Source organism: Bos indicus, chromosome 2, assembly GCF_029378745.1.
Source record: "Bos indicus isolate NIAB-ARS_2022 breed Sahiwal x Tharparkar chromosome 2, NIAB-ARS_B.indTharparkar_mat_pri_1.0, whole genome shotgun sequence".
Taxonomy (NCBI): domain Eukaryota; kingdom Metazoa; phylum Chordata; class Mammalia; order Artiodactyla; family Bovidae; genus Bos; species Bos indicus.
The window spans coordinates 102756161-102782514 of record NC_091761.1 but is presented as its reverse complement, the minus strand read 5'-3'; the positions used below and the strand labels follow the sequence as shown (position 1 = coordinate 102782514).

General features: G+C 40.0%; 1 protein-coding gene across 1 annotated transcript in view; it reads left to right on the top strand.

Annotated features, from left to right (window-relative positions):
- BARD1 (BRCA1 associated RING domain 1) overlaps positions 1–26354 on the top strand; it is a 92682-nt gene that overhangs the window by 22391 nt on the left and 43937 nt on the right. The window contains exons 4-6 of the mRNA XM_070771756.1: positions 8685–9637; positions 23927–24007; positions 25696–25868. Of these exons, the coding sequence (XP_070627857.1) occupies positions 8685–9637; positions 23927–24007; positions 25696–25868 (1207 nt within the window). The remainder of the gene's footprint in view (positions 1–8684; positions 9638–23926; positions 24008–25695; positions 25869–26354) is intronic.

The window sequence follows — 26354 nt, the reverse complement described above, 5'->3', positions numbered from 1 at the left end:
ACCTGTAATTCACAATTTATCTTCCGAATGAACCTTGTTACTTTCATTTACTATAAAATATATAATTACTGTAATTAAAATGGGTAATTAGGAAGACCTTGTCAAATCATGGACATGGTATATGGTATACTGGAGACAAAGAAGCCTAATTCATAGTAATACTTTCTAAAATGAGCTTTTAAATACTTGAACAGATTTTTCTTGGTTCAGTGTTCTGTAAAGAGAAGAGATTGTCATAAATTTTTCTGACAACCATTTATGGGTAATTTTACCTTATTCTTTAAAACATAATCTGCTTTCTACGAGTGGCATTAAACTTTAAAGTTTTATTTTCTCTTGTCCCCCATCTTATTAAATCAGACATTGCAGGTGCTGGTCAGGTTTTGTGAAGCATATGTTGGTGTTGGTGACATTAAAAAAAAAAAACAGCAACACTTTGATTATGCTTTCATGGGTCTCAATTTTCCTTTCTGTTAGGAAAGGTTTTGGGAGAGATGCTGGTCTTTCTGTAGCGAATTGCATAGTGTTTCATATATGCTATGACTTTTTTATAATAGATGAAGATGAGCATTTGAATAGCTGTGTCACTGCTGTTTTGTTTTAAATAGAACTGAATACTTCTTAACTTACAAAATAATCATTCTTTAGTGAAGGCGTTAATGTTGCACAGATGGTAGCAAAGTACTTTCCTTTGATTTTTAATAAGGGACTAGTTTGTCCAAGAGATTTCTCAACTTCTGTTGTGAAACCTATAATAGAGAATAATTTGAAAGGCACACAATGTACATCATTATAATCCTTTGATGTAGATTAATGATAGCTAGATCACATTTGCTAATTGCTTCCCTTTTCTATAGTTTATTATTAAATTTTAAGAAAAACTCTTGGCTAAGCAGCTCCTTAGCAGCATGTACGTCTCCGTTCCTCGGTGTTTTGTGGAGTACTCAGAAATATTTAAATTCAGAGAATAGAATTCTTTTAAATGTCATTAAGAAATTTACTATGTAGAGGAAGAACCAATATTTTTCTTCATGAAATGAATATGATAATTTATGCTTAAAAGCATTCGCCCATAAAACCTGTTGTAGCTGTTGAAAGTTTGATTTATGTTCCAGCAGTGGTGGTGTTTTCTCTTTTTACGCTCTTAGTTATGCTGGGTAACTTAGTCATGCTGTGTAAAATCCAAAACTTCAAATCGTGTTTGCTGTAGTCATTCTTGCTTAGTTAGGACAAGGTGCATAATCAAAGTCATCCTGAGTAAATTTATTACTGGATGATTAGTGAGATTAGTAAGATTATTGTGTACATATAAATTGCATGAATATATGCTGTCTTCATTTACTCCTTTATTTGTGTTCCTCATTTTAAAGTCTGTTGTTGATTTTGTTGTTACTGAAGAAAATATGTGCTCCTCAGTTTGAAGTTCTGTTGTCTTTTTAGGTTTAGATTTTTTTTTAGTTAATTATGTTATTACTACCTGCAAGTCTTAATTTTCCTTTAAAATGCCTAATTCTACATTTTGTAAGTTTTATAACTGTTAAGGACTTCAGAATTCAATGTTTTTAATTGAAAATGTCATCAGCTGTGTTTAATAATAAATTAAAAAAATCAAGTATGAGTTTTTACAGACTAGCAAAGGATTAACCTTTAAGTCTTTGTAATTCTAAGTCTTTCTTAAAAAATTATCCTGATAACATTTCATTTTGACCTTTTCTCTCGTCTCCAGATTATGTTGGAAAGGACTTAGTTTTGAAATCTGTTTGTCACTGCAGAGAAAAGTGACATTTAGATGTTGAATTTAGATGTAAAGTCTGTGTGAATGGATCTTCATTTGGATTGCCTTTATTTCCAAGATCCTGTTTTAATTGCACTTTTCTGAGCATCAGTTCAGTTCGGATGGAAAAAGAGTGTGAGAGGGTCTGCTCTGACTCCGATACCCTCTTCTCCTTCCAGCTGGCTTATCGTTAACTGACTTTTGAGTTTGGGTAAACCCTGGGAGTTGGTGATGGACAGGGAGGCCTGGTGTGCTGTGATTCATGGAGTCACAAAGAGTCGTACACGACTGAGCGACTGAACTGAACTGAACTGAATGGGCTTAAGGGCAAAAACAAAGCAAGAGAGCTTGAAGAGGGACCACTGCCAGAATCAGAAAGGGAAATGCTGTACAGTTTACTCTCTATTTCTGGAGCCTCTGTTAATAGGCAAGATTGGTAGGTCTGAAAAAATAAAATACACATAAAGATTATAAGTTGTGTAAAGAAAAGCTCTCTTTCCCTTATGTGTCCTCAACTCACCCTACTGGGTTTCCCTCATAGCTCAGTCAGTAAAGAATCTGCCTGCAATGCAGGAGACCCAGGTTTGATTCCTGGGTTGGGAAGATCTCCTGGAGAAGGAAATGGCAATCCACTCCAGTGTTCTTGCCTGGAAAATCCCATGGACAGAGGAGCCTGGTGGGCTACAGGTCCCAAGAGTCGGACACGACTTAGCGACTAAAGCACCACTACCACTCACCCTACTATTACATACAGTAAGTACTGTTTCACTTCTGCCGCCAGATGTGCAGGTTTTCCACACATCAAGCAATGATGTGCCATCAGCTGGGTGTCAGTTTACCCAGTTCTTACACTGTCTGCCTGGAGAGAGTGTCAAATCTTACAGGTTAGGAGTCCCATAAGACCGCCCCCACGTCCTCCTAGGTGCCACTCTCAGGTCCAGTTTGTGCTTGTGACCCACTGCCTATAAATTGTAGGCTCCTGTCAACACCTCCAATTTAAATAATTTGCTAGAGTGTCTCACAGATCCAGGCATGCATTTTACTTACCAGATTCCTGGTTTGTTGTAATAGGATATACCACAGGAACAGCCAGACAGAAGGAGGTGCATAGGGCTAGGTGTGTTGAAGGGGCAAAGGGCTTCCATGTCCCTTCTGGGTGTCCAGCTTCCCCAGCACCTTCACACGTTCATCAGCCCAGAAACTCTCCAACTGTGTTTTGGAGTTTTTTTTTTAAATGGAGACTTCTTTGTATAGGGGTGTGTGTGTGTGTGTGTGTGTGTGTGTGTGTGTGTGTGTGTGTGTGTGTGTTGAGAGAGTCATTTCCTAGGCAGGTTGATAGGGAGTCTAGGGGTCCCCAAGGAGAGAGGGGTCTGGAATTCTCAAGGAGGAAGAAAGGACAAACTTTTTTCTTTTTCCGCATTCCTTAGGATTATATAACAATAATGTATCCTGCCTAAGGACAGTCTTTGGATTCAACCTTCTGTTATCTTAAAATGTAAATTATGGGAGTAGACCTGGTCTTTACAAGGATGTATCTTGCCTGAGGACAGTGTTATCTTAAAATGTAAATTATGGCAGTAGGTCTGATGAGGTCTTTACAACCTCCAGACATTCTTTGGATCATAAAACCTCATTGTTAACACTAGCAAGCGGGTACTCTTTCTGCCCCCTTCTGATGCCTATGTCAGAAGCTTTCTCTATCTCCTTTATACTTTAATAAAACTTTATTACACAAAAGCTCTGAGCGATCAAGCCTCGTCTCTGGCCCCGGATTGAATTCTTCTCCTCCAGGGGCCAAGAATCCCGGTGTATTCGCGTGATTCAACTACAACCTTTCAGTGTTAGTCGCTCAGTCGTGTCTGACTTTGTGACACCATGGACTGTAGCCGACCAGGCTCCTCTGTCCCTGGGATTCTCTGCATAAGAATATTGGAGTGAGTTGTCATTTCCTTCTCCAGAGGATCTTCGCAAGACAGGAATTGAACCTGTGTGGATCACAATAAACTGTGGAAAATTCTGAAAGAGATAGGAATACCAGATCACCTGACCTGCCTCTTGAGAAACCTAAATGCAGGTCAGGAAGCAACAGTTAGAACTGGACATGGAACAACAGACTGGTTCCAAATAGGAAAAGGAGTATGTCAAGGCTGTATATTGTCACCCTGCTTATTTAACTTCTATGCAGAGTACATCATGAGAAATGCTGGAGTGGAAGAAGTACAAGCTGGAATCAAGATTGCCGGGAGAAATATCAATAACCTCAGATATGCAGATGACACAACCCTTAGGGCAGAAAGTGAAGAGGAACTAAAAAGCTTCTTGATGAAAGTGAAAGTGGAGAGTGAAAAAGTTGGCTTAAAGCTCAATATTCAGAAAACTAAGATCATGGCATCTGGTCCCATCACTTTGTGGGAAATAGATGGGGAAACAGTGTCAGACTTTATTTTTTGGGGCTCCAAAGTCACTGCAGTTGGTGACTGTAGCCATGAAATTAAAAGACACTTACTCCTTGGAAGGAAAGTTTTGACTAACTTAGACAGTATATTAAAAAGCAGAGACATTACTTTGCCAACAAAGGGCTGTCTAGTCAAGGCTATGGTTTTTCCAGTAGTCATATAAGGATGTGAAAGTTGGACTATAAAGAAAGCTGAGTGCCGAAGAATTGATGCTTTTGAACTGTGGTGTTGGAGAAGACTCTTGAGAGTCCAACCAGTCCAGCCTGGGTGTTCATTGGAAGGACTGATGCTGAGGCTGAAACTCCAATACTTTGGCCACCTCATGCGAAGAGTTGACTCATTGGAAAAGACTCTGATGCTGGGAGGGATTGGGGGCAGGAGGAGAAGGGGATGACAGAGGATGAGATGGCTGGAATGGGATTCATGGGGTCGCAAAGAGTCGGACACAACTGAGCGACTGAACTGAACTGAACTCCTGCATTGCAGGCAGATTCTTTATGGTCTTAGCTACCAGAGGAGCCTGATCAAAGTTTTGATTGATTAAATCATTGGCCTTCGGTGATGCTCAACCTCTGTCCCTCTCTTCCTGGAGGTCAGGGGGTAGGATTGAAAGTTCTAACCCTTTAATCCAAGTTGGTTCCCTTGGCAACCAGCCTCCAACATTAGGGACTTTCTGATATCTTATTAACATAAACTCAGGTGTGGTTGAACCAGGGCTTGTTATGAATAATAAAAGACACCCATTTTATCTTTTTTACTGGAGCTGTTTAGGTAACTAGGAACACAATTAAATGTAACAAAAGATGCCCCTGTGGTTCATATAGGAAATTTCAAGGGTTTTAGGAACTCTGTGTCTGGTACAGTGGGCTTCCCTGATGGCTCAGTAATAATTTGCCTGCCAATGCAGGAGACACAGGTTCAATCTGTGGGTTGGGAAGATCCCCTGGAGAAAGAAATGGCAACCCCCTCCAGTATTCTTGCCTGGGAAATCCCATGCACAGAGGAGCCTGGTGGGCTGTAGTCCATGATGTCGCAAAAGAGCTGGATACAATTTAGTGACTACACAGCAACAACAAGGTGGACAAAGGCCAAATGTATATTTCTTATAAGTCACAGTATTACATATTGTATGTATTTAGTGAAAAGTGTTAGTTTTTACTTAGTGAAAACTTAGGAATTCAAATGCCAGCTCAGTCACCAATTAGGTATATAACTTGTATTATACAAGTTTTATTTTCTTTTTGTTTAATTTACATAAGAAGTATAAGAGAACATTCTCTTAGCAACTTTGTAAGCAGTATGAAAGTGTGTAGAGTAAAATGTGAAAGTCCCCCTCTACCCTTTCAATTCAGTTCAGTTCAATTCAGTCGCTCAGTCGTGTCCAACTCTTTGCGATCCCATGAATCGCAGCACGCCAGGCCTCCCTGTCCATCACCAGCTCCCGGAGTTCACTCAGACTCATGTCCATCGAGTCAGTGATGCCATCCAGCCATCTCATCCTCTGTCATCCCCTTCTCCTCCTGCCCCCAATCCCTTCCAGCATCAGAGTCTTTTCCAGTGAGTCAACTCTTCGCATGAGGTGGCCAAAGTATTGGAGTTTCAGCTTTAGCATCATTCCTTCCAAAGAACACCCAGGACTGATATCCTTTAGAATGGACTGGTTGGATCTCTTGCAGTCCAAGGGACTCTCAAGAGTCTTCTCCAACACCACAGTTCAAAAGCATCAATTCTTCGGCACTCAGCCTTCTTCACAGTCCAACTCTCACATCCATACATGACCACAGGAAAAACCATAGCCTTGACTAGACGGACCTTTGTTGGCAAAGTAATGTCTCTACTTTTGAATATGTTATCTAGGTTGGTCATAACTTTCCTTGCAAGGAGTAAGCGTCTTTTAATTTCATGGCTGCAATCACCATCTGCAGTGATTTTGGAGCCCAAAAAAATAAAGTCTGACACTGTTTCCACTGTTTCCCCATCTATTTCCCATGAAGTGATGGGACCAGATGCCATGATCTTCATTTTCTGAATGTTGAGCTTTAAGCTAACTTTTTCACTCTCCTCTTTCACTTTCATCAAAAGGCTTTTTAGTTCCTCTTCACTTTCTGCCATAAGGGTGGTGTCATCTGCATATCTGAGGTTATTGATATTTCTCCCAGCAATCTTGATTCCAGCTTGTGCTTCTTCCAGTCCAGCATTTCTCATGATGTACTCTGCATAGAAGTTAAATAAGCAGGGTGACAATATACAGCCTTGACATACTCCTCTACCCTTTATTCCCAACCTAAAAACACAAAATCTTTTTCAGACGTACTGTTTTTAGTTAACTTTCCTAATCTTTCTTTTATGAATTTATGAAAATATTTGAATATAAACACAATAGAATTTTTAAAATGTAAGTAGGATTGTACTACACTTAAAGTGTCTTGAGGATCTTTGCATGTTAGTTGATGTGTATAGCAGCTCCATAAGATTTTGTAATATAAATCCTCCACAGTTAACTGATTTCCAGTTGATAAACACTGACTTTTTTCCTCATTTGGGCTATTAAAAATATTGCTGCAGTTAACACTCACACATTCAGATTTCTAGGCACATGTATGAATATTTTGAATATTTTGTAAGATAGGTTACTAGAGGTAAAATTGCCTTGTGAAAGAGTACATGCATTAAAAAATTTGCAAATATTTTATCACATTGCCATTGAAATTCCTCAGTGTACCTTTGCATCTGTGATGATACTTGGCAAAGGGCCCATCATGGATTCCTACACATACAGGTGGTTGCCATACAGGAAAGGAACTCAGAGCTTTGGAGAATTGACTGTATATAACACTAGTACTCTTACCTGGAGAATCCCAGGGACAGAGGAGCCTGGTGAGCTATAGTCCATAGGGCTGCACAAAGTCAGACATGACTGAAGCGCCTTAGCATGCACAGAGAAAGCAGAAATGGGCCTGCTTTTTTCCCTGGGGAAACACTGCTGCTCCCTCAGGGTTGCTTGCTGCACACACAGTCCTGAGAAATGGCCTGGGTAAAAAGCATCCAGGGCCTGGCCTTCTTGGGACACCCCACAGGAGCATGTTGGTGTGCTCGGGGGCCTGAGCAGATTGTCCCTGCCAGCATGAGTGTTTTTACTCTAGGTGCATCCAGTGCTATAAGCCAGAAACATATGCATTGTTTTTGTCACCTTCTTCTTTCTTCATTTCATCCCCAAATCCTGTAAATCTTATCTCCTAAATATTTTTCAAATGATTCTACTTCTTTCTCTACTATCACCTCACTAGGCTGTTATCTTCTACTTATATTACTACTTTGCCTCTTAGCGATTAGTCTTGCATCCACTCTTGCCCTCTTCCAACCTATTCTCCCACACTCCAGCCAAGTCATGCCACCTGATTGATATAAAACATTTTCGTGGTTTTCTTTGGCTGTTAGCATAGTTGAAGTCTTTAACATTGCCAACAAGAATTTGCATTGTCTGGTAGTTTACATATGTTCATTTTTAGTATATAGAAATACAGTTGCAATTGAATTTGGTATATTGATTTTGTATTTTATGACCTTGAACAGTCACTTGTTTTTTTTTAAGAGATTCTTTGGGATATTCTATATAGCTAATCAAGTTAGCTTTGAGCAGATACATTTTTATATCTTCTAATTCATGTGATTTTTATCTTTTTCTTAACCTTGGTGTGCTATCCAAGACTTCAGTGTGATGTAGAATAGGAATGATGAGAGTGGACATCTTTGCCTTGTCTTGATGACAGAAACAAGATAATAGGAACAAAATAGTAGTCCAGGTTTTCTTCATTAAGGATGGCACTAGCGGTGTGTAGTTTTGTAGATGTCCTTAGCAGGTTGAAGAAGTTTCCTTCTATCCCTGATGCTGAGCCTTTTTAAAAATAATGAATGGATACTGGATTTGGCCAGTGTATATATTTTTCTATATCTTTTGAGAAAAACCACTTGTTTTTCTTTTTAGTTTGTTTTATAGTGAATTATATTGATTAATTTTCAAAAGTCCTCTTTTAAAATTAAGCATCGGCTAATACGTCTGTTTTTTTTTTCTTGACTTTATTCCCTCCCCAGCTAATAAGTCTTAATTTTTTTTGACTATTGTTTATTAAAAGTCTCACCTGTTAATCTGTTTATTTAATATAGCTTTTCCCCATGGCTATGCTTCCATACAGCAGACTGTATATTCTAATTATTTGTTTGTATATTTTGTCTTTCCCAGTGGAATATAAGTTTCTAGAACATGGTCTAAAATCAGATAGGACTCTAAATATTTGTTGAATGAGAATATCTGCTTTCATAATCTGGGAAGGAAGGAAGAGGTACACAAATAAAAGGTGATACACCTTAGGAGAACTATCAACACAGTTCTTTGGGAGCTCAGGATGGGAGAGATTAAGTTCATGTAACAAATTTCTTTTCCTTTTTCCTATCAGATTTGAAAGAAAAAACATCTAGGAAGAGTTTATTTAATGATGCACAAAGTAAGAAGAATTCAATAAAAATGTGGTTTAGTCCTCGAAGTAAGAAAGTCAGATATACTGTGAGTAAACTTTCAGTGCAAACCCAGCCTTCTGTGAAAAATGATGAAAATGCTCAGCAGACCTCCATGTACGAATTTGTCTCTCCGAGCCCTCCAGTGGAGGTTTCTGAGGGACCTAAGAAGCCTTCCACAAGATCTAGAAAAAAACAGAAAAAGAAAACGTTAGCTGAAGTCAACCGAAAATGGAATTTAGAGGCAGAAAAGGAAGATGGTGACCTTGACTGCAAAGGGGAAAGTAAGGAAAAGCTGGTATCCTTCTGTAGCCAACCATCTGTGATTGCTAACCTGCAGATAAATGGTGAAATAGACTTACTAGCAAGTGGGTCTGTAACAGAATCTGAATGCTTAGATGAAGTCTTTTTACCATTGGCTGAGCATATAGAGTCTCCAGAAATTGAGAGCAAGAATGAAGTAGTGACTCCTGAGAAGACAGTCTCTGCAAACTATCTTCCGTCCAAGAAATCTTTGCCATCAGGTCGTAATGGGAAGCGTGGGCGTCACAACAGAATTTCCAGTCCTGTTTCTAAGAGATGCAGAAGCAGCAGTCAGAGCACTGGTGGAAACTCTGTTAAGCAAACAGTGCTCTTAGAAAACATGCCATTGCTTGGCTGTTCTTCACCACCTTCAAACAAACTTAAAGTTGGTGACACATTAAGTAGGAATAGCCGTACTATATTGGATGAATCCATTAGCCTTTCACCAGGTACACCGCCTTCTACACTGAACAGTCCAAGTTACAGACGAATGATGTGTAGCCCTTCAGCAACAAAGCTGTGGCCCATTAGCCATACAGCTGTGAAGAGAAATCATCGAGGAGAGACTTTGCTCCATATTGCTTCAATTAAGGTAGGATGCTTACTGTGAAATACAGCTTCACAATGAGACCCAGTATAAAATGGTTTCTTTGGAGTTTGTGAAAAATGACATGATTACTAGGCGAATTAACCTGACCATAAGTGGTACTTCCTGTGAACCGGGGAAGCAAGAATTGATAGGGACTTGAACCCTACCTCAAGCAGGGTCCCTGGGCCAGAGGACTGTGACCTTGCAGGAGAAAACCAGTATTTCCATATTTCAGCTTCAACTTTGCCAAGTGCTTTTGTTTTTTTCTATTCCATAATGATTTTGTTTGGGCTTCCCTCATAGCTCAGTCGGAGAAGGCAATGGCACCCCACTCCAGTACTCTTGCCTGGAAAATCCCATGGATAGAGGAGCCTGATAGGCTGTAGTCCACGGGGTCACTAAGAGTCAGACACGACTGAGCGACTTCCCTTTCACTTTTCACTTTTCTGCATTGGAGAAGGAAATGGCAACCCGCTCCAGTGTTCTTGCCTGGAGAATCCCAAGGACGAGGGAGCCTGGTGGGCTTCCGTCTATGGGGTCGCACAGAGTCAGACACGACTGAAGCGACTTAGCAGCAGCAGCAGCATAGCTCAGTTGGTAAAGAATCCGCCTGAAATGCAGGAGACCCTGCTTGAATTCTTGGGTCCGGAAGATCCCCTGGTGAAGGAAAAGGCTACCTGCTCCAGTATTCTGGCCTGGAGAATTCCATGGACTATGTAGTCCATGGGGTCACAAAGAGTTGGACATGACTGAGCAACTTTCACTTTCACTTTCAATGGTTTGTTCAGTTTTCACCATTTTTTTTACCCATTCTTCTCATGCTTTATGGATATAGACACACCATTGCCAAGTTTACTGCTGGCAACATGTCTTTTACCCAGCTTCTGAGCTCAGGGCAGTTCGAGAAGGCATGAGCTTCTGTATGTTTGACCCTCCTGGCGGGTGCGTGCAGAGTCCGGAAGGTCTCACTACATGGCCTGTAACATTCCTCCAGTGACTGGAAATTTGAGTGTGGTTCACCACAGAGGGACTTCTCTGGGCCCCACAGCCAGCCTCTTCCTTTCAATAGCCCATTCTTTGAGTTATGTCTGTTTATCGCCTCTGTACCTCGGAAGTGGCAATATTTGTTTTTTGGAAGCTACCTCTTTTGCTGAGCATGAGGCATACTTGCAGTGGTTACTCTTTGAAATTGACACAAGTGCTGGACATAGAGGGAGCACTTAGCCCCAGCTTTTTAGACTTTGGTTTGTGAATTCATGCAGGTGTTATGAAATGATAATATAGGGAAGATTAGTACTGAATTTAAGATAGCTTTTTTTTTTTAATCTTACAGTAAATTCACTGGGAAACTGAGGTCTTTTGCGTGGGTAGAGAACTTTGGGAGATCTGGAAATAACCCTTCGAGACCCATGAGCATGAAGGTGGTGAGAGTCATAAAATGTTTGGGAGGAACATGGAGTAGGCCAAGTCCGGATATATTCTTTCTGTGTAGAAAGGGAAAAACACAAAAATGAGTTTCTTCTAATGGTTTTCATTTCTTGTTTATCTTCTAATAAATGATGAATGTAGAATGCTCTTTGTCTGGTTCCCCTGTAAGATGACTATTTTCTAGGCAGTCCATATACTTTGAACAACTTGAATTTTTGGAGTTAGCTCTAGTTCCATTTTAGTCTGCTTTTTGCAAGGTATGGTTTTAAAATATCAGACTTTATTTTTTGTCTTCTTTGTTTTATTTATATATATGTGTGTATGTGTGTTCATGTGTGTATTAGGTACAACAGTATTAACATTATAGTGTTATTAATGCTTCATAGATATAAGTAGCTAGTGTAGTAATCAATGTCTTTTGTTCATTTTTCTAGCTAGTATATGAATGTAGACTGCTTTAGTTTCTACATTCTGCTTTCTGGGAATTATTTTCTGACCACTAGTTAAGCATTCACTTACTTTGGTAGAGAATTTTTCTTTCAATCATAAGAATTATTTATCTTTATTAGTGGGGATCTCTAGGACCTAGTCCAAGCCGTGGCTTGTCAAACTCTTTATTAAAGGGGAAATTAAAGTGAATATTTTCAGCTCTGCAGTAATATGGTTTTAACTATTCAATTCTATTTTAGTGCCAGAGTAGTCATAGACAATATCATAAACCAGTAAAGCTCTGTACACAAAATTGGCTGTCGAGCCTTCAGGCCATAGTTTATCTATGCTCAACATGGGCCATAGAAAAAAGCCCAGGGGAATCTTCAGATCAGATCAGATCAGATCAGTCGCTCAGTCCTGTCCGACTCTTTGCAATCCCATGAATCGCAGCACGCCAGGCCTCCCTGTCCATCACCAACTCCTGGAGTTCACTCAGACTCATGTCCTTCGAGTCAGTGATGCCATCTAGCCATCTCATCCTCTGCCTTCCCCTTCTCCTCCTGCCCCCAATCCCTCCAGCATCAGAGTCTTTTCCAATGAGTCAACTCTTCACATGAGGTGGCCAAAGTACTGGAGTTTCAGCTTTAGCATCATTCCTTCCAAAGAAATCCCAGGGCTGGTCTCCTTCAGGATGCACTGGTTGGATCTCCTTGCAGTCCAAGGGACTCTCAAGAGTCTTCTCGAATACCACAGTTCAAAAGCATCACAGGAAAATATGGTGGCATGATGCTGCCTTGGTGAATTTTCTCCATTGATAATGTTCGAGATTGCTTCAATGCAAGTTTTGTCAGATTGTCATTTTACTTAGAAATTGTAATGCCAGAACTAGAATTTTGATTCTCTCCAACTTATTAGATACTGTTTTGTCACTCACTGGCAGATTCTGATACAATACCTTTAAGAAAAGTTATTTGATTTCTATTGTTTTTTAAATACCTATTTAACAGTAATGTTCTTTGAAAAATTTTTTATAAGTAAAATGTATGCTCCCATCTCAGATTGATTTTAATAGTCAAAACAAATACTTGAAGAAAAATCAAAGAATTTATCAGTATATTTACCTTTTTATAAATAGTATTCATTTCACTTACTATCTTGATTTTTTTGTTTGCAACCCAGAATGAATAATCCGTGCATACTTGAAAACTGATTGCTGCGGTTCCGCTGTCTTGTTTATGCTTTCTATCCACCTACTTCAGAAAAGGATTTGAGGTGACTCTAAAGTTAAAACTGCAGTTGACCCTTGAACAAGGCAGAGGTTAGCAGGGCTGACCTCCACACAGTCAAAATCCACGTATAACTTTGGATTCTTTAAAAAGTTCAGTTCAGTTCAGTCGCTCAGTCATGTCCTACTCTTTGTGACCCCATGAATCGCAGTATGCCAGGCCTCCCTGTCCATCACCAACTCCCGGACCTCACTCAGACTCACGTCCATCGAGTCAGTGATGCCATCCAGCCATCTCATCCTCTGTTGTCTCCTTCTCCTCCTGCCTCCAATCCCTCCCAGCATCAGAGTCTTTTCCAATGAGTCAACACTTCGCATGAGGTGGCCAAAGTACTGGAGTTTCAGCTTTAGCATCATTCCTTCCAAAGAACACCCAGGGCTGATCTCCTTCAGAATGGACTGGTTGGATCTCCTTGCAGTGCAAGGGATTCTCAAGAGTTTTCTCCAACACCACAGTTCAAAAGCATCAATTCTTCGGCGTTCAGCCTTCTTCACAGTCCAACTCTCACATCCATACATGACCACAGGAAAAACCATAGCCTTGACTAGACGGACCTTTGTTGGCACAGTAATGTCTCTGCTTTTCAATATGCTATCTAGATTGGTCATAACTTTCCTTCCAAGGAGTAAGCGTCTTTTCATTTCATGGCTTCAGTCACCATCTGCAATGATTTTGGAGCCCAGAAAAATAAAGTCTGACACTGTTTCCACTGTTTCCCCGTCTATTTCCCATGAAGTGATGGGACCAGATGCCATAATCTTCATTTTCTGAATGTTGAGCTTTAAGCCAACTGTTTCACTGTCCTCTTTCACTTTCATCAAGAGGCTTTTTTTAGTTCCTCTTCACTTTCTGCCAGAAGGGTGGTGTCATCTGCATATCTGAGGTTATTGATATTTCTCCCGGCAATCTTGATTCCAGCTTGTACTTCTTCCACTCCAGCATTTCTCATGATGTACTCTGCATATAAGTTAAATAAGTAGGGTGACAATATACAGCTTTGATTTACTCCTTTTCCTATTTGGAACCAGTCTGTTGTACCATGTCCAGTTCTAACTGTTGCTTCCTGACCAGTGCATACAAAAAATGCATACAAATTTCTCAAGAGGAAGATCAGGTGGTCTGGTATTCCTATCTCTTTCAGAATTTTCCACAGTTTATTGTGATCCACACAGTCAAAGGCTTTGGCATAGTCAATAAAGCAGAAATAGATGTTTTTCTGGAACTCTCTTGCTTTTTCCATGATCCAGCAGATGTTGGCAATTTGATCTGTGGTTCCTCTGCCTTTTCTAAAACCAGCTTGAACATCAGGAGGTTCACTGTTCACATATTGCTGAAGCTTGGCTTGGAGATTTTGAGCATTACTTTACTAGCGTGTGAGATGAGTGCAATTGTGCGGTAGTTTGAGCATTTTTTGGCATTGCCTTTCTTTGGGATTGGAATGAAAACTGACCTTTTCCAGTCCTGTGGCCACTGCTGAGTTTTCCAAATTTGCTGGCATATTGAGTGCGGCACTTGCACAGCATCATCTTTCAGGATTTGAAATAGCTCAACTGGAATTCCATCACCTCCACTAGCTTTGTTCATAGTGGTCCTTTCTAAGGCCCACTTGACTTCACATTCCAGGATGTCTGGCTCTAGGTTAGTGATCACACCATCATGATTATCTGGGTCGTGAAGATCTTTTTTGTACAGTTCTTCTGTGTATTCTTGCCATCTCTTCTTAATAGCTTCTGCTTCTGTTAGGTCCATACCATTTCTGTCCTTTATCGAGCCCATCTTTGCATGAAATATTCCCTTGATATCTCTAATTTTCTTGAGGAGATCTCTAGTCTTTCCCATTCTGTTGTTTTCCTCTATTTCTTTGCATTGATTGCTGAAGAAGGCTTTCTTATCTCTTCTTGCTATTCTTTGGAACTCTGCATTCAGATGCTTATATCTTTCCTTTTCTCCTTTGCTTTTTGCTTCCCTTCTTTTCACAGCTATTTGTAAGGCCTCCCCAGACAGCCATTTTGCTTTTTTGCATTTTTTGTCCATGGGGATGGTCTTGATCCCTGACTCCTGTACAATGTCACGAACCTCATTCCATAGTTCATCAGGCACTCTATCAGATATAGGCCCATAAATCTATTTCTCACTTCCACTGTATAATCATAAGGGATTTGATTTCGGTCATATCTGAATGGTCTACTGGTTTTCCCTGCTTTCTTCAATTTAAGTCTGAATTTGGCAATAAGCAGTTCATGATCTGAGCCACAGTCAGCTCCTGGTCTTGTTTTTGCTGACTGTATAGAGCTTCTCCATCTTTGGCTGCAAAGAATATAATCAATCTGATTTCGGTGTTGACCATCTGGTGATGTCCATGTATAGAGTCTTCTCTTGTGTTGTTGGAAGAGGGTGTTTGTTATGACCAGTGCATTTTCTTGGCAAAACTCTATTAGTCTTTGCCCTGCTTCATTCCGTATCCCAAGGCCAAATTTGGCTGTTACTCCAGGTGTTTCTTGACTTCCTACTTTTGCTTTCCAGTCCCCTATAATGAAAAGGACATCTTTTTTGGGTGTTAGTTCTAAAAGGTCTTGTAGGTCTTCATAGAACCGTTCAACTTAAGCTTGTTCAGCGTTACTGGTTGGGGCATAGACTTGGATTACTGTGATGTTGAATGGTTTGCCTTGGAAATGAACAGAGACCATTCTGTCGTTTTTGAGATTGCATCCAAGTACTGCATTTCAGACTCTTGTTGACCATGATGGCTACTCCATTTCTTCTGAGGGATTCCTGCCTGCAGTAGTAGATATAATGGTCATCTGAGTTAAATTCACCCATTCCAGTCCATTTTAGTTCCCTGATTCCTAGAATGTCAACATTCACTCTTGCCATCTCTTGTTTGACCACTTCCAATTTGCCTTGATTCATGGACCTGACATTCCAGGTTCCTATGCAGTATTGCTCTTTACAGCATTGGACCTTGCTTCTATCACCAGTCACATCCACAACTGGGTATTGTTTTTGCTTTGGCTCCATCCCTTCATTCTTTCTGGAGTTATTTCTCCACTGATCTCCAGCAGCATATTGGGCACCTACTGACCTGGGGAGTTCCTCTTTCAGTATCCTATCATTTTGCCTTTTCATACTGTTGATGGGGTTCCTAAGGCAAGAATACTGAAGTGGTTTGCCATTCCCTTCTCCAGTGGACCACATTCTGTCGGATCTCTCCACCATGACCCGCCGGTCTTGGGTTGCCCCACGGGCATGGCTTAGTTTCATTGAGTTAGACAAGGCTGTGGTCCTAGTTTGATTAGATTGACTAGTTTTCTGTGAGTATGGTTTCAGTGTGTCTGCCCTCTGATGCCCTCTTGCAACACCTACCGTCTTACTTGGGTTTCTCTTACCTTGGGCGTGGGGTATCTCTTCACGGCTGCTCCAGCAAAGCGCAGCCGCTGGTCCTTACCTTGGACGAGGGTTATCTCCTCACCGTTGCCCTTCCTGACCTTCAACGTGGGATAGCTCCTCTAGCCCCTCCTGCGCCTTCGCAGCCAGGGCTTCTTGGGCGTGGGGTTGGTCCTTCCGGCCGCCGCCCCTCGTATCGGGTGTGGGGGCATGGGTAGTTCCTCTCGGCCGCCCCCCCGACCTCGGACGTGGGGTAGCTCCTCTCTGCCGTTCCTGCATCATCGCAGCCTGGCACTCTCGGCCGCTGCCCCTGACCTCGGACGTGGGTAACTCCTCTTGGCCGTGCCCTTCAGGCATGGGGTCCTCCCGGCTTCTGCCCCTGACCTCGAACGTGGGGTAGCTCCTCTCGGCAATAGCCATCTATTGACCAGAAGCCCTTACTGGTAATATAAAAAGCCAATGAATAGATATTTTCTATATTATAAGTATTATATACTGTATTCTTACAATAAAGGAAGCTAGAAGTGAAAGGTGGTCAGTCGTGTCTGATCTTTGCGACCCTGTGGACTAAACAGTCCATGGAATTCTCCAGGCCAGAATACTGGAGTGGTTAGCCATTCCCTTCTCCAGGGCATCTTCCCAACCCAGGGATTGAACCCAGGTCTCCCACATTGCAGGCGGATTCTTTACAAGCTGAACCATAAGAGAATCCCAAGGAAGCTAGAGATAAGTATTAATTAAGAAAATCATAAGGAAAACATTTATGATACTGTACTGCTTTTATACAATACAAAGTAACATTGGTTTATGTTGTCTGTTTATGAGATGAATAGTCAGTACATACATCAGTGCTGTCTTGTACGATATAAAATAGTTTACTTGGTATATGCAGTACTAACACTAGACATCAAAAATGAAAAGATATTGTGAAAAATTCATATTTATTAACAGGTATAATGATTCATGCATTGATAGTGAAGCATCAATGTGATTGCTTTATGGTAGACAAGTGTAATTGATACAGTTGCATCACTGTAGCCAGGCCTATACTCTGTAAGTGAATCATAAGATTTTTATGGCCCACAGTGTCATACTCATAATACTCTATTGGAAATATTGTTACATTTTTTAAAAAATGACTTACCTGTGATGATAGACTGATGTGCAGTTTCTCCAGTTGCAAGGGAGAGGCATACTGTACAGAGAGGCATCTTGAATGGTAGTGTAGTTCTTTGAGAGCAAAGTTATAAAAGTGTAAGAATACTAATGCATGATTAATTTAATTTAAATATCACCATAGATCAGGGTAAGGATCAACTGTTATCTACATATATTTTATGCATTCATGACATACATAACTTTTCTTAGTTTTTTCCACAGTTCTTTGCTACCTGGTGGGTCTGCAAGTTCTTTCAAAATGTCACGAACTTTGAAAATTTTTCCAGTATATTTATTGAAAAAAATGTGTGTTTAAGTGGACGCATGCAGTTCAAATCTGTGTTACTCAAGGGTCAGCTATACTATAACATGGAACAAAGAGCAGGGAAAAGGAAAGAGTTACAGCAACTGAGTGATGAATACAGATCTGATGACGTTGCAGGTCGACAGAACAGATGAAGTTTTTTGCTGTCAGAGATAGATTTGGTTGTTGTTGTTGTTATTTTCTCCAGGAACATCTTGTAATAGTGCAGTGCCCACGTTTTCCTTGTTTCCCTCGGATTCTCAGAGTGCACTGCTGCACTGTGTACACCTGGTGGGTGTGCTGAGGTCCGAGAATCCATAGTAGTTCTCCTCTTCTGTTGGGCTGGTAGCATCCCTTGCTACAGTGATGGCTTTACAGAAGGACCTTTGAGCTTGGCCACATCATTACTAAAATTCTGTAATATCTTGCCGCATACCTACTTCCGGGCACCTTTGTTGGCCATAGCTATCACCCTAGTGGAAGTTACTTGTGTTTTCTTGTCCTAGCCATTTGAAATAGCTTCCTGTTGCTGTCATAGCTAGTAACCACAAATTTAGTGAATTAAACAAGGCAAATTAATTTTCTTACAGCTTTCTAGGTCAGAGTCTGGTATGAGTCTCACCAGACTATAATCAGTTTATCAGCTGTGTTATTTTCTGGAGGTATTAAGAGAGAACCCATTTCCTTGCTTATCTGGGTTATTCGCAGGAACTGTATACTTGCTTGTGGTTGTAGGACTGAGATCCTGTTTTCTTGCTGGCTTATAGCTAAGAGCTGTTCTCAGGTTCTAGAGACTCACATTCCTAGGTATGTAGCCCTTTTCCTCTATCTTCAAGCTGGCAACAACAGTACTTAATTGCTAAAAGGAGAAATTTTAGGTACCTGGTTAGTTCATTTATGTGTAAAAACCTAACCGTTTTGGCTGTTGCTGTGTGTAAGTACTCAGTCATGTCCGACTCTTTGTGACCACATGGACAGTAGCCCACCAGGCTTCTCTGGCCATGGGATTCTCCAGCTAAAATTACTGGAGTGGTTTGCCATTTCGTACTCCAGGGAATTTTTCCGACCCAGGTATTGAACCCACATCTCTTGCATCTATCGCATTGGCAGGCAGTTTCTTTACAACCAGTGCCACCTTGGGTAGGTCATTATTATTGTACTTAACTGTACTGTCCTGTACTATTTTTATACAGATATTTATTCTAAAAAGCTTACCTTTATAAGAAAAAAGTTTTGTTTGTGTGTGAGTGTATTTGTTTTTGAAAAGTTAACTTATATTGATGCCATATGCATGAATATGTGAAGAATATTTCCTTTGAATGAAAGGTTAGCAATAAGAAGATTCAGTGTGACACATGTTCCCTTTAAGGTATTATTTGAAAGCATCAAGTCTGTTTAAAAATTTTTATAAGCTTTGGTAAATACTGTTTCCTCTGATTTTTCTTCCTTCTGTGGTTTAAGAGAATCTCAATTATTCTTGTAAGTTGTGAAAAGCCTAGAAGTGAGTTCTTATTACTTAGAAAATATTCTGTTTGAGAGATTTCTGTTTTAAAGTAATTCCAAGAAATCAGACGCAGAAGTTAATTTATTTCCTGGAAACTATATATTGGTTCAAGCTTACCCCCTTACTGTGGACCCTATCTAATTACCATAATTTTATTTATGTGCATGACATTACATCTACGTAAAGGAGAAGAAGAAAATATGACAAATTTTCAGAACTAGGGAGGAAAATACAGATTGAGTATAAAAAACAAGCAGTTTGCAAATCAGCTATACATTTCAGGGTTCAGTTCAGTTCAGTCGCTCAGTTGTGTTCGACTCTTTGCGACCCCATGAACCGCAGCATGCCAGGCCTCCATGTCCATCACCAACTTCCAGAGTTTACACAAACTCAAGTCCATTGAGTCGGTGATGCCATCCAACCATCTCATCTTCTGATGTCCGCTTCTCCTCCTGCCCTCAATCTTTCCCAGCATCAGGGTCTTTTCAGATGAGTCAGCTCTTTGCATCAGGTGGCTAAAGTATTGGAGTTTCAGCTTCAACAACAATGGACACCCAGGACTGATCTCCTTTAGAATGGACAGCTTGGATCTCCTAGCAGTCCAAAGGACTCTCAAGAGTCTTCTCCAACACCACAGTTCAAAAGCATCAATGTTTTGGCACTCAGCTTTCTTCACAGTCCAACTCTCACATCCATACATGACCACTGGAAAAACCATAGCCTTGACTAGATGGACCTTTGCTGCAAAGTAATGTCTCTGTTTTTTAATATGCTGTCTAGGTTGGTCATAACTTTCCTTGCAAGGAGTAAGCGTCTTTTAATTTCATGGCTGCAATCACTATCTGTAGTGATTTTTGGAGCCCCCCAAAATTAAGTCATCCACTGTTTCCCCATCTATTTGGCATGAAGTGATGGGAGCAGATGCTATTATCTTCGTTTTCTGAATGTTGAGCTTTAAGCCAACTTTTTCACTCTCCTCTTTCACTTTCATTAAGAGGCTCTTTAGTTCTTCTTGGCTTTCTGCCATAAGGGTGGTGTCATCTGCATATCTGAGGTTATTGATATTTCTCCCGGCAGTCTTGATTCCAGCTTGTGCTTCCTCCAGCCCAGCATTTCTCATGATGTACTCTGCATAGAAGTTAAATAAGCATGGTGACAATATACAGCCTTGACATACTCCTTTTCCTATTTGGAACCAGTCTGTTGTTCCATGTCCAGTTCTAACTGTTGCTTCCTGACCTGCATACAGGTTCCTCAAGAGGCAGGTAAGGTGGTCTGGTGTTCCCATCTCCTTCAGAATTTTCCACAGTTTATTGTGATCCACACAGCCAAAGGCTTTGGCATAGTCAATAAAGCAGTAATAGATGTTTTTCTGGAACTCTCTTGCTTTTTTGATGATACAGCAGATGTTGGCAATTTGATCTGTGGTTCCTCTGCCTTTTCTAAAACCAGCTTGAATATCTGGAAGTTCACGGTTCATGTATTGCTGAAGCCTGGCTTGGAGAATTTTAAGCATTACTTTACTAGTGTGTGAGATGAGTGCAATTGTGTGGTAGTTTGAACGTTCTTTGGCCTTGCCTTTCTTTGGGATTGGAATGAAAACTGACCTTTTCCAGTCCTGTGGCCACTGCTGAGTTTTCCAAATTTGCTGGCCTATTGAGTACAGCACTTTCACAGCATCATCTTTTAGGATTTGAAATAGCTCAACTGGTATTCCATCACCTGCACTAGCTTTATTCATAGTTTTCAGGGTAGTCTAGGGGTAACATGTTAACAGAAGACACCTTTGATAATATGAAGAAGTGACTTGAAAGAAAAGTACCACCGGCTGCTGCTGCTCCTAAGTCACTTCAGTCGTGTCCGACTCTGTGCGACCCCATAGATGGCTAGCAACTTTAAAAGAGATTCTGCTTTTAGTTTCCAAATTGTCGCTCTAATTGCCTATGTGACTTCCATATGACTCTTCCATTGCACAGGTGTGTTTATATTATTTTACAGGCTTCTTTAATATGTTTTTGTGACTGCTGTGTAGAATTAGATTGAGGATATTTTTGAGAAGGTTTTTGTGTATTTTTTGTGTATACTTTCATTTTGAAGGTTGGGAATGTGTGTGGTTCTGGCAGTTCATCTGCCCCTGTATTCAAGGGATTGTTTAAAAAAAATCAAATTTGTATCTTGACACATGTTCCTGAAGTCATTTGGAACTGACTTAAACATAGTGCAAAAGTAGCTAAATGGACGCTAACTTGTACCACAGGTGTAGAATTGCTCCTCTGAGGAACTATGGGAAATATTTTTTTAATGGACGTGACGCAACTGATTTGAAACATGTAGAGTGCTTGCTTTTTAGGCCCATTGAATATTTAAGGTCTCTTTGGTAATCTAGGGACTTAAAAATATATATTGCATGAAGATTTGTTTTTAGAAAACTGAGTAAGCTACCATTTTAGATTTGCTGTATTTGAGAGGTAGTCTGAAACAGCCCAGTAAAAGCAAATGTTACTCTTTTGAAGGGATTTAATGACTTCTATATTTTCCAATCAATACAGAATAGCCCCAACAGGAGTTGGGGCTGCTTGTTGTAGGAGAGAGATTTCCTTTTCCCTGAAGAAGCTCTTCTCGAAACACAACATTGGTGTATGTAGTTTTTATCACATGTAACTTTTATTTATTCAGCATTTCAGAGTAAGCTGTCAGTTTTTCTTTCTTTCTTTCTTTTTTTTTTTTTGAGAAAATAAGCCTTGCCTTTGCCTGAAAAATAACTTTGAGAAAATAAGGTGAATGTGATCCCTCACACTCACATAGAGCCAGACATCCTGGAACTTGAAGTTGTGGGCCTTAGGAAGCATCACTACGAACAAAGCTAGTGGAGGTGATGGAATTCCAGTTGAGCTACTTCAAATCTTGAAAGATGATGCTGTGAAAGTGCTGTACTCAATCTGCCAGCAAATTTGGAAAACTCAGCAGTGGCCACAGGACTGGAAAAGGTCAGTTTTCATTCCAATCCCAAAGAAAGGCAATGCCAAAGAATGTTCAAACTACCGCACAATTGCACTCATCTCCTACGCTAATAAAGTAATGCTTAAAATTCTCCAAGCCAGGCTTCAGCAATACATGAACCGTGAACTTCCAGATGTTCAAGCTGGTTTTAGAAAAGGCAGAGGAACCACAGATCAAATTGCCAACATACTCTTGATCATCAAAAAAGCAAGAGAGTTCCAGAAAAAACATCTATTTTTGCTTTATTGACTATGCCAAAGCCTTTGGCTGTGTGGATCACAATAAACTGTGGAAAATTCTTCAAGAGATGGGAATACCAGACCACCTTACCTGCCTCTTGAGAAACCTATATGCAGGTCAGGAAGCAACAGTTAGAACTGGACATGGAACAACAGACTGGTTCCAAATAGGAAAAGGAGTATGTCAAGGCTGTATATTGTCACCCTGCTTGTTTAACTTATATGCAGACCACATCATGAGAAATGCTGGGCTGGACGAAGCACAAGCTGGAATTCATATTGCTGGGAGAAATATCAATAACCTCAGATATGTAGATGACACCACCCTTATGGCAGAAAGCCAAGAAGAACTAAAGAGCCTCTTAATGAAAGTGAAAGTGGAGAGTGAAAAAGTTGGCTTAAAGCTCAACATTCAGAAAACTAAGATCATGGCATCTGCTCCCATCACTTCATGGCAAATAGATGGGAATACAGTGGCTGACTTTATTTTTGGCGGCTCCAAAATCACTGCAGATGGTGATTGCAGCCATGAATTTAAGGGACGCTTACTCCTGGAAGGAAGGTTATGACCAACCTAGACAGCATATTAAAAAGCAGAGATATTACTTTGTCTACAAAGGTCCATCTAGTCAAGGCTATGGTTTTTCCAGTGGTCATGTATGGATGTGAGAGTTGGACTGTGAAGAAAGCTGAGTGCTGAAGAATTGATGGTTTTGAACTGTGGTGTTGGAGAAGACTCTTGAGAGTCCCTTGGACTACAAGAGATCCAAGCAGTCCATCCTAAAGGAAATCAGTCCTGGGTGTTCTTAGGAAGGAGTGATGTTGAAGCTGAAACTCCAATACTTTGACCCCCTGATACAAAGAGCTGACTCATTTGAAAAGATCCTGATGCTGGGAAGGATTAAGGGCAGGAGGAGTGGGGACGACAGGATGAAACGGTTGGATGGCATCACTGACTCAATGGATATCGGTTTGGGTGGACTCCGGGAGTTGGTGATGGACAGGGAAGCCTGGCGTGCTGCTGTTCATGGGGTCGCAAAGGGTTGGACAGGACTGAGCGACTGAACTGAACTGAAACTAAATTAATGTTGTAAGGATAAGTAGATTAACTACGAATAAGGCAGCAGTTTGGGGTTTAACATTCACTTCACCGAGATGCCCTCTTGGCTTTAATTTTGTTTTAAATGATAATCAGAAGCCGTTTTCTTGTATGTTCAAAAAGGATGTTTTTCACAAATAAAATGGTGACTTTAAAAACTTCATCTGATCAGATGGACTTTGGCTACTGTTCTTGGTGTTTTGACTTGACTTTTGATACAGGTTGCTAATTGCAGAGATATTGGAGTCTGTTCAGAGATGGACTACATAAGTTTGAGTTGGTATCTCAGAACAATCCATGAATGAGTAACTTATTATTTATTGACTCATGAGCAATGGGCATAGAACAGATTTAAATTTTATCTTGAAGAAGACAAAATCTTAAAGAAATACAAAATCATGAGTTTCTTTTTTCTTTCCTTTATAATTTTTAATTTTACTTTCTCATTGTTCTACTAGGGCGACATCCCTTCTGTTGAATACCTCTTACAAAGTGGAAGCGACCCAAATGTTAAAGACCATGCTGGATGGACACCATTGGTACTTTTCTTCTTGTTTGTTTTTTATTATCTTTCTGTTTATGGTTTATAGTTATTATAGTTATGTAGGTGTCTATATATCCCCCTCTGCCATATATATAGTCTCTTTTTAATCTGAAGAACTCATGTTATAAACAAATAAGGGTAAACATCATGTTTCATCTAGCTTTTCAGTTGTGACAGGTGAAAAATTGCCTACCTTTTGACTGACTGCTTCTAGATTTAAGAGTCTGGTTCTACTATATTGAATTTACCACATGTATGGAAAGCTAACTGCTAACAACAGACATCAGGCTCTATTCTGCAGCACTGCATGTCACTGGAACCACAATTTTCAGGATAAAGAAGTCAAGAACTGGGTATAGGAATGTAGTACACGGTAGTGGCTGTTACTGAGGATCTGTCTTGGCCTCACTTACACCCTGTCCAATTACAGACACATAGAGGTAGTAGAAATCTTTGCTCACATTAAATAATTTTTAAAGTCTTTGCTTTTTATTGCTAAAAATACAATGTAAAGAACAGTCTGGAAAAAGAATGGCACAAGTACATAGAAACAACTGCTATATGGACCATTAGGACAGTTAGCATGTGGTTTGAATGCAACCATAGAATATCAAGAGATGAGATGGATACCCTTATTCTGTGAACTGTAAATTCAAAGAAGTGGAGAGATTCTCATTAGACCAGGTGCAAAAAAGGTTTTAAACTTGTCTATAATGCCTTCTCCCTGCAATTTTTTAAGCTGGGAGTGTTTATTCTGGATTAGAGTCACTTTGTTGTTTGGACTCCACACACAGTCTGGCTAACCTTTTCAAAGAAAGGTTAATTTTTCTTTTAAGCAACTAAGGCAAACTTTAATAAAAATTGGTGAATAATTTAGGGGACATGAGACCTAATTTGTAGTCCTTTCTCTTAGAAATAGACCAGAAGCATTCAGTGTGGTGTTTTGCCTATTAAGATTTGAAGGTATGTACTTAAAGGCATGCTATGCCAGAGATTTCTTAGAGTACAACACAGTGGCATCATTAGCAGATGATTAAACCTAAGGAAGATTTGCAGTGTGAAGCATCTTTGAACATTCCACCGTTACCGGTTATGTCATTCATTAAGTTCCTTCTGAGTACCTCCTCTGTGTTATATCTTTTGTCACTGACACCAGCCATACAATATCTGTAGCTTCCACAACTAGAGGCTTGTCTCACCAATTCTTATTCTAAGATATTCACTTTGCTGCGTGCTTACGTGTATATATGCCACTTAGCTTATGGCTAAGCAGTTGATTTAGTGAATACTATTCAGCCTTGAAGGATTTCAGATTTTATGCATGATCTGGTTTTGAAATATTTTCTATGTTTTTTTTTCACTCTTGTTTTAATTTCTTGCTATAGAGCAATTTAGGAGCTGTAATTGGACTAAAGCTACTTTTTCTTCCAAGTAAAGAGCGTTTGACCCAAGGCTCAAATGAGAAAGATCTTTTTTCATGAATTGCATAAATCTTGATTGCAGCCTATCTTACCTTAAAGACTATTAAGAGTTTTTACTTTGTCAATAACTTATGGTCTGTATGAGTATTTAGGTAAGAACTGGTTTTCTGATAGAGGTTCGTATTATTTTTCTGAAGTGTGGCTTTGTTATGATATTATTCATTGGTCTTCCTCATTGCTCTTCTCACTCTCCTTTAATCAGCATGAAGCCTGCAATCATGGGCACCTGAAGGTGGTGGAGTTGCTGCTCCAGCACAAGGCATTGGTGAACACCACTGGGTATCAGAACGACTCGCCTCTTCATGACGCAGTGAAGAACGGGCATGTGGACATTGTCAAGCTGTTACTCACCTATGGCGCCTCCAGGGAGGCAGTGTAAGTAGTTCACCTTAAAGCCTATTTTTTTCCGCTGACTTTTTATTGAAACAAGGTCTTTGATGAAGCAGAGACTTTACTACCTAAGTTGATGACTGTTTTTTTTTCCCACAACTATATTTAAATGTGGCCAATATATTCTAGACTTAAAATCAGCATTCATGCCCTTTTCCTTTATAATTCTTACGTGTTGAAGGGAGGTATACTCTTAATTCAGAAACAGTTTTCAGATTAATTTTGGAAGCTTCGAGTTTCTGGAAAAAGTCATTCAGTTTTTATATAGATTGATTCATACTTATTAATAAGGCAAGAATTAGAAGCCTGTAAATAACTACTTTGTATGTTCCCTAGTACTTTAGAATTGTTGTAAATCTTCTATTCCTTTTCTTCTTTTCCTGAATATTTAGTATAACCACATTTAAAATATGTAAGAATTCAGATGTTAGGCAAGTGCAGTCAAATTGTTTCTTAGATTTTTCAAATCAT